At 31.6% G+C, this 9,489-nt stretch overlaps 1 protein-coding gene across 1 annotated transcript; it reads right to left on the reverse strand.

Annotated features, from left to right (window-relative positions):
• Window positions 1–3,695: 3,695 nt before the first annotated feature.
• LOC108331183 (uncharacterized) lies at window positions 3,696–6,354 on the reverse strand. The gene is made up of 6 exons (XM_017565826.2): window positions 6,182–6,354; window positions 5,804–6,109; window positions 5,158–5,204; window positions 4,736–4,798; window positions 4,267–4,399; window positions 3,696–4,036 (listed from the first exon to the last, which is right to left on the reverse strand). Exons 1-6 carry the CDS (start codon window positions 6,282–6,284, stop codon window positions 4,020–4,022), a joined length of 669 nt encoding a protein of 222 aa, XP_017421315.1. The 5' UTR covers window positions 6,285–6,354; the 3' UTR covers window positions 3,696–4,019.
• Window positions 6,355–9,489: the final 3,135 nt, after the last annotated feature.

Consider the following 9,489-nt stretch of genomic DNA (forward strand, 5'->3'; position numbering starts at 1 on the left):
GCATGCAACCAGAATTTTGGTTCGCATGAACTAAATGGACGAATGAGAAGAGACGAGAACTTACCAGTTCAGATCTCCGTTCTGTTCGGTTCAGAACGATGCTCACGGTGCAGGGAAATGCTTCCACGGTATCTGAAACGGGATCGGAGAAGATGATGGTAAGTTATCTTAGAGAGAAGATGAAGGAGTTTTAGAGAGAAGTTGGAGAAAAGAAGAGCAAGGGTTTCATGAGGAAGAAGGTGAATGCAGAATTGATGGAAAGTGTTTTTCAGAGAAATCATTTCTCTCCCACGTCAAACGGCCATGCATTCACGTACTGCCACCTGGTTTCCACTACAGCTTTTAGAAGCTTCTGACGTGACAGATGGCGTCAACGCATGCAGAGGGTGATTTCCCTTCCCACACAGGACGAACGTCCGTTCTCATCATGCCACTTGTCTTCCACTACCGTTATTAGAACGTTCCAGCCGTGACACTTGGCAAACGCATGCAGAGTGGGTGAGAGAGGGTTTTGACGTGTCAAGGTGCTTTTAATGGTGATCAGAGTGTGGGATTTAGTGTGTTAAATATTTAGGGTTTCACAACTTTTAAACAAGATAGACAAGTTAGGTAAAAGATTTTTTTATCTTTTACCTAAGTTAATTTAAATTTATACTAAGTTTAGTTAATGAAAAACCTATTGTCAAAAAATTCTTCCAAACATGTCATCAGTGGATATTAAAGTATGCAATTCTATTCTTAAATATTATATTTTAATAATGTTTAGAAATATTATTTTAATAATATCTAGAAATATTATTTTAATAATATCTAGTTGATGTTTTAGTAACTTTAGGAACATAATTAACATTTATTTAACTAAAAAAATTAAAAAAATTAAAATGTTAAAAGAAGTGTGAAATAGTTATATGAAAATATGTATTATTGTAGAAAATATTCTTTTAGATGTGAAAGTATAAAAATAAAAAAAAATGTAAGATCATTACAAGGTTATACGACTTTTCCTATAAAACATTTTAGGATAAAAAGAAATAAAATTAACTTATACAATCTTTTACATATAATTGATTTAAATTTTATTTTAAACTTATATATTTGAAATCCATACTGTAAAATATTTTTTGAAGACTTAAAAGATCTCTATCATTTTATATATAAGAAAGTTTAATACAAAATACATTATAAATAAAATAATTGTAAAATTATGATAAATAGAGTAATCTTAGATATAATATAATCATGATAAATAAAATAACCCTAACACAATATAAGGATGATAAATATTCTAATATATATATATATATATATATATATATATATATATATATATATTAATTTTAACATAATTATAAAGAAATAAGTCAAAAGAAAATTATATTTTTCCTCTATAAATATTTGTGAAGAAACATATTTAAATATATGCCTAATTATTTCCATTTTTTCAGACTAACCATTTTATATAAATTAAGGTTCCTTTGTATCTAAAAAATCTTTTAAATATACAAATGTAATTTTTATTGATGAATAGCGTAGAAGAGGAAATGTGCAAAGTGCAGGGACTTGAATGCAAAAGTTAAATTTGAAAGTGGCATTGGTGTGATTAGATAAGGTGGGACAGAGGTAAAACTGACACTAACTTTGGTTCTGACAGGTTTCTGTTCATCAGTTGCAAAACTGTGGGCTCGCCCATGATAAATTAATTGATAATGTTAACTAGTAATAATTATATTTTTTACTCCAAGAATAATTTGGTCTTCTTACAATTTAATCTATTAACATAATTTTTCATCATCCTCAAAGTCCAAGAAAACATTAATAATAATGAATTAAATATCAATAATATATACATAATTATAAATAATAGTAATAATAATAATCAATAACCATTTAATTTAATTATCTATTTCCATGCCAAATAATTGTGTATATTATTAATCATACACTAATTTCATTATTATTATTATTATATATCTTACTATTCACAAATAAAATTATATATTTAAAAATATTAAATGTTAAATAAAAAAATAATGTGTCCTACATACGTCTTATTAGATATTAAAATAAATTTTAAGCTGTCAGTTACTATGATTCTATATAATCGGTCTTCTCCAATACAATATTCACAACTACAAATTTATTGGCTTATTAGAGATATTAAAATAAGTTCAAAGGTGTTACTATGATTATATATAATCGATCTTCTCCAATACAACGTTCACAACTACAAATTTATCAAATAATACATTATTTTCTAAAATATATATTTTCTAAACATAATATAATGTAATTGAAAAAATTGTAGCATCTTAATATCATCACGTTTAAATTCATGCATTTACATACTGAATTTAAACTTCAGATTTATTATAATAATTACATTTTTTATTATAATAATTATACTGATTATTATACTCAACATATTAACTATTACATTTCAAAAGCATTTAATTTTTAATCACAATCAATATTGATTTCAATTATTCATTTTTAAACATTACCTAAAATAATTTTATAAACCCATAATCATGCACGGGAATGGATTTCCAAAAATGTTAAATAACTTTACTCAAATTTTAACGGATTTTCTTTATATTTTTTTTTTAAAAAAAATTAAAGTTATCATTCAAAACATGAGAATTAAAAAGTTTTGATTTTTTCTGAAAAAAAAAAAAAACTTAATCTGCTACCAATCATGTACACTCATATTGAACATTTTAATATCCAAAAATCTCCATATAAAATATTTTAATATATTATAATAATAATAATATAATTATTTAATTCTTTCATTAAAATATTAAATTTTTATTTTAGTATTACATCTATTCAGTATATAAAACTATAATAATTAAATATATATCCAATTTTTTTTATTTAAATGTAATAATTATATTATTTTATTGTAAAATATAAAAAAGAAAAGGAAGTCTGACGCAAGGGTATCATACTCTTAAATAGGAGAAAACTGAAGCGTGAAAGACAACTGAATGTACATTTGATTCAATCAACACTGAAACAGCTATATAGACCTGTTTTACAACCGAAAGAAAAACTTACTAAATCCCTACCATCAACAGAATTTACTATTCATGCAAATTACAGAGCGAGTAAATGTAGTCTTCGTCGTGTTCGTTTGAGGGAGAGGACGAGGAAAAGCGAAGACTAATTTGCGAGATTCATCCATTTTTTGTCACCCGCGGATGTGAGAAGATTTGCACTGATTTGGGATGAAATGTCATGTGTGCCCTTAGTCTTTTGCAAACGCGTAACCGATTACGTGAACGCGTAACCTGTTACACAAACGCGTAACCGGTTACGCGAACGTGTAACCGGTTACGCAATATATATTTTTTAATTTTTTTTATAATTATTTTAATATTATAATTTAAAAAATGTATATTTTAATAAAATTAAGTATATTATATTTTCTAATTTATTAAAAATAAGTTAATTATTTAATTTTTATAATTTTTAAACATTAATTTTATAAATTATTCATAATTTTTTTTCTTTATTAACATTTTTACAATTAAATATAATATTTTATATTACTTTTATACTTAGGGACATTTTGGTAATCTTTAATTTCTACCAATTAAACTAATTTTTAAAATCTATCACATCAATCAAATCCTACATTAATTCTCACAAACTTTACTTCTAAATCCACTCTAAATTACCCACAAATCCACTCAAAAAAACAGCTAAAAAATTATCCTCAAATCCATTCAAATCATCTCCCCCAAATCATCTCTCCAAACGAACAGAGCCTAATTGATTGGAACTGCCCCTATAAAGTAGTTAGCCACTATCTGCAGAAACTTGAAATAACACAAAATAAAACAGAACAATAATAAAATCTGATAGACCCAGCTTCTAAATTGGTCGTGGTTGGCAAAACTGGAAGTAGGCAATGCTGACTGAAAAATAAATAACAGGCCATAATTTACATTGATGAGACACGTAAAAACCTCCAGAGCTTGTTCTTGGAGGACAACAGATTTATTAGAAAGCATTCAACCCTCTTCTGACTCTGCACATCAGAATAGATATCAGGCAAGGATTTGTTAGAAAAATATAATGCATACTTAACAAGGGGGCAACAAGTTGGGTACTATGGAATTTCAAGGCACTAACTATATACCAGAAAAAAAAAAGGGTTTAACACTTTACCATCAGTTTTCATACAATATGGAAAACAATAGATACATGAAAATGATACAGAAAAACAGTTTCAACTTTCAATTCAATCATTTGTCTTACCATGTATGGCTTCCATATTATTTTCCTTGAAAACACCTAGAGGTGATTGATGAACAGAGAAAAGCATCTCGCCAGGTTTGGGCACTCTAAGTGTTCCGGGTGTCATCCCAATAGAAAACCTTTGACTTGTCACCTGCAAAATGCTTACAGAGCCAAATTAAATTCAGAACTAATTTGGTGCAGTTGGCTTTTCTAAACATCACAAAATTACTATAACAGTTGGATGAAAATCAGACAATTCAGACCTCAAATAAATGTTCTAATTATTCCAATCTTCATCCAACACTCAAGAGTTGTTGACCATGTCAATGCATAGAAAAACTAACTCAAACTAATCTAGATCCAGTTCATTCAGCTGTTAAAACTTAGGAGAACATGGATATGCTTATTTCTTAGCCAAACAAACCAGAGTTCATAATAAAACAAACAAATAAATACATAATAAAGTAGCAAGAAAGATGATACGAACCCCGGGAGTCTGAAGACCTTCCTGTACTGCTATAGTGTGAGTGTCAGATGACTCCTCCAAAGCCTGTATAAATAATAGAAATTTAGATCAAAACAGGACCAAAAAATATCCATTTAAATTGAAGAATTCTTCGAATCACTTTATGCATAAGATGGATGAACACGAGTAACGCTATTGCACCCATTTTAGAGTTAAACCCTGTTTATTCACACATACTCTACTACAAATGAAGAGTAATAAGACTATGCTAACAAGGAAAACATTGAGAAGATGTTCCTTTTATGTCAGGATTTATGTTTTTGAATTAATAACACGACATTCATCTTCTGAGTAATATTTTCAGAATCGCACTGCATTCAAGGCACCCTACGAAAGGTGTATGACAATAGCTAATAAATAAAGTGAAAAGAGAACAAACATACATTGTCCTTGAATTGAAGGTTATCAGCACCAATAAAGCTCATTCTCCCTGCCACCAAAGAAGTAACTATTGTCAATTGTCAATTATAAAAATATGTCAGGTTTTGCAACTATGTATAGGCATGGATAGGATGAAACACATTTTTATTCCAAAGAGCTTGAAACGTTGTGTTTGAATAAGTTTCTTCATTAGTACTTGTAACAATAAAGATTGAGAAAAAAAAAATGAATTTCTTCATAATCTAAAATTAGTCTATATATATAAATTAATTTTAGTGATAACAATGAAACAAAAGATGAAGAAGACTCGTAGAAAGGAAGAAGAATACGATTTCCGATATTAACAACATTGAATCTCAACAATGCACAACAAAGATATAAATGACAATAGCATTGAGACTCAACAATCCTCAACTAATATATATAAAAGCCCTCTCATAGCTTCTGTATATTAGTGAGCCTAAGATAATTTAAGCTTACGAAACTTTAATTCATTTTTCTCTTCTACAAATATATATGGATAAATTTATTGAAACAAACCCATAGTCCACTAAATTAAGGAAGCGCAGAAGAAGACTCTAATTTTCTAATTTTCTCAATTGCAGAACTAATGCGAAAGTTTTAAACATTTTCGAAATTCGAAAGTACCTGCACTGGCAGAATAGTCAAAGCCTGGAAAACGAGAGATGGATGCAATGAATCCTTGGAACAAAGAAGCGCGGGCATCCATTCCATCGTTACAACCCTCGTTCTCTCTCCATTTCACTTCTATATTCTTGTTGCGTTCGTCGATCACGAGAGAGAGATTAGGCAGGGTTTCTTCAAAAACCTGCAACACAGGTTTCCGAAGCTCCTCGCTGCTGAAACGCGAGCGCAACAGTCGCAGTTCCGTGAGCCAGTGCTTGATATCCGCGTCGCGACGCGCCCTAATCGTTCCAATTTCTCTCTCCATCTCTGCACAGAAGTTCAATTAAACTCAAAACACATCCAAAAAAAGGAAACTAAAATTGAAATGTGAATGTGAACCTTGGATTTCGAGGTCCATGAATTGAGGTGGTTGCTTCCGAATTTGAGAGTCTGGTATTGATTCGCGTGCTTTTGCAGATTTCTTCGTTCTACGCTTCGGCATTTTCTGGTTCGAACAATAAGAAAATGAGAATGAATACGAATGGACTGAAACTTGTAAATTTGTTCGTTGGGAAAGAAGACGCGGATAGTAAACTAAAGTTTGAAATTTGAACATATTAGGCCTTTGGTTATTGGGCCAACTATTCAGAAACGAGGGCCCATGATTCGACCATCGGTTCTTTCTATTGGCACCCCCACATGCTATCCTTTGCATGATTTAAATTTTATTTCATATATTTATAAGTTTAAACTGCTAATATTGTTTAGTTTAATTAAAAAAATACTCATACGATACGTGATGTACTTGTGTTAAATCAAATCTATTTCCTCATTTTAATTTTATTCTATTTTCTTTTTCTACCTATCTATTGCTTTCTACCAAAGAAAGTTGAGTTTGAATAGAATTGTGATTGGAACTCTCCACCATCATTTTCATTGCACCAAAATCCACAATGTACATGGATGAGAAGGAAGCCAGATACATATATAACGCAAAAGCTAAACATAAAGAAATGTTTATGCTACAAAACCATGCTCCTAGGCTCATTTTAACAATCATCAAATCTTCTACAACTATTAGACCATACTTTTTATTTAATTCTTTCTAATTTTTATAACTTTTATTTTAGTATTAAATTTTTAAAAGATCCACACTTTTATTAATATTTTATTTTATTACTTATATATATATAATATTTAATTTTTATTTATCCATAACTTTTGTTATGTAATGCAATATAACTTAATAGAAAGATAGAATAAAAATCATATCTTAATTTATGAGTCAATTTATCTTAATATTATCAAATGAGATTGCTTACACATAAAAGTGTAATCAATGAATTAACTTATTTATCAACTACTTATATTTATTAATTATTTTTAAAATTTATGAAGTTTATATTAAAATAATAAATTTATTCGATAATAAATTTCACAAGCAATTTCTAGAGATAAAACGATGTTTCCAGAGTCAATTTCTGTAACATTCCGATTATATAATAACCAATATTATATAATAAAGACGTTAACATCCAAATATAGAGAACAGTCGGAGTATGACGGTAATTAAATATGAAATTACAGTCATCTAGAAATAAAAGAAATAGAAAATTTAAACTTGAACAGTTGAAAAGATTAAACACTACAAGTGTTCAATCCGAAAATTCCTAAGAAGACTACTCCGCAACCTCAGCAACCTCCAATTCTTGTTCCAAGGAAAACTCCGCGACAACATCTGCTCCCATCCAAGTGGATGATCATCGCCAAAGAAACATACCCGAACAGCACATAACAAAAACAATGCAAGGGTGAGCTAGATATAAAAAGCATGTTATACATATAGCACAATTAATTCATGTTATCATACTTAGATTCGTATAAAAGAACAAGTAGAGCATAATCATTAAACCACAATTTCACCCACTCACACGACATGCAAAAGTCATCCAAACATGGTAAACTAACATCACAAGACTTGTTACTTTATATCCCGACTTGTTGCTTATAGACCGACTCGTCCGGACTAGAATGATTACCGAGCTATGGCGGGTTATGCACTCGTGGTGGCCTCTACTGCTTTGCAAAGCCATTGCCAATGGGTTTCACCCTACCACCCTCACGAGGTTAGTCCGTTCCGCGCCTTGGAGCATCCTGGAAGCCTCCAAGACTAGGACCTCCTGCTACTCCTCACCACATGGATCAATCCTCTCTAATTGAGAATGAAAGACCATTGGAGCGTCAGGAAAACCCCCAAGACTGAGCTACCATGAAATCATTTTGTACACCCCAAATCACCACCATGTATCCTCTCCTTGAGGATCATGGAATTACGTCCATAAATAATATTGTTACCTTCAACCTTAACCCCAATTATGAATAATCAGATACCATCATATTATTACAGCAAATCCAACATGTCTCATACATTCACATATTTTCACATAAATCACGTCACAGACAATATTCCAAACATTAGTACACATAATTCAACCCAAGAGCAAAGGAACTTAGAACCCATCACTATTGGTCGAGCACTATTTGACCAAACACTATTTGGCCGAACACTATTCACCATACACAAATGCCGAACGCCACTATGCTAAATGGACGGACGCTATGAGATTCAATAGGCCGAACGCTAAAACCGAGCACCCACCGTTCGGGCGAACGCTACAACCGAACGTCCCAATTGATCAAACACTATTCAGCCGAACGCTATAACCGAGCACCTTGAACATCATTCGGCCGAATGCTATAATCGAGTACTTAGACCGAACGCTAAACCATCGAACACCATATTACATTGCACATTGTTTGTACGAGCGCTCAAAGATCAAACATCATCAATACCGAACGCTTAAAATCACTGATCACATAATACTGCCGAACGCTCAAGATCTAAACTTAAGACTGTCAAATTAAGACCGAACGCTCAACAATGCTACCTGAGGATACTAAGTTAAGAACGAACGCTCACACTCACTAATATCCAAGAACGAACGCTTATGATCCAAGTTTAAGAATCCAAATTAATACCGAACGCACGCAATCACTTATACATAAATAATGAACGATTAAGATCCAAACCTAAGGTTCTAAATTAAATCCGAAAGCTTACCAGTTCAACATGAGAATACCTCATTAAAACCGAACGCTATCGATCACTCTCTGAGAATACCAATTTAAGGACGAACGCTTATTAAACCATCAATTGACCGAACACTACTAAACCAGAGAATGAACGAACGCTACTAACCAACACCTGAGCGATTGCTACTAAACCACAACTTGAGCGATCGTTATTTAAACCAATGTCCGGACGCTATTAATATCATCGTCTAAAACCGAACGCTCTCCCGACAAGGACGAACGCTAAATGCCTAAGCCAAAGCATGATTATGACTGAACTCTACTACCAAGAACGAACGTAAACCAAACCAATATTTGGTCGAACGCCACTCAGCACATGGCATTACCGATCGTTTCATAACCAATGAACGAGCGCTCTATAGGACGAACGTTAAGTGACTTAACGCTAGAGCAACATCAGACCGAACGGTCAGTTCAGTCAGCACATGACCGATCGTCCAAATCAGACATGGACGAACGGTCAGTTTTTATCGTTCTGCAGAATTCTGCAGAATGAAACCAGAACTTCCCCTTACCATTTCCAACCATTTTTATCAACTTCTAGCACCCTTAAT

The sequence above is a fragment of the Vigna angularis genome, chromosome 4 (genome assembly GCF_016808095.1).
Source record: "Vigna angularis cultivar LongXiaoDou No.4 chromosome 4, ASM1680809v1, whole genome shotgun sequence".
Taxonomy (NCBI): Eukaryota; Viridiplantae; Streptophyta; class Magnoliopsida; order Fabales; family Fabaceae; genus Vigna; species Vigna angularis.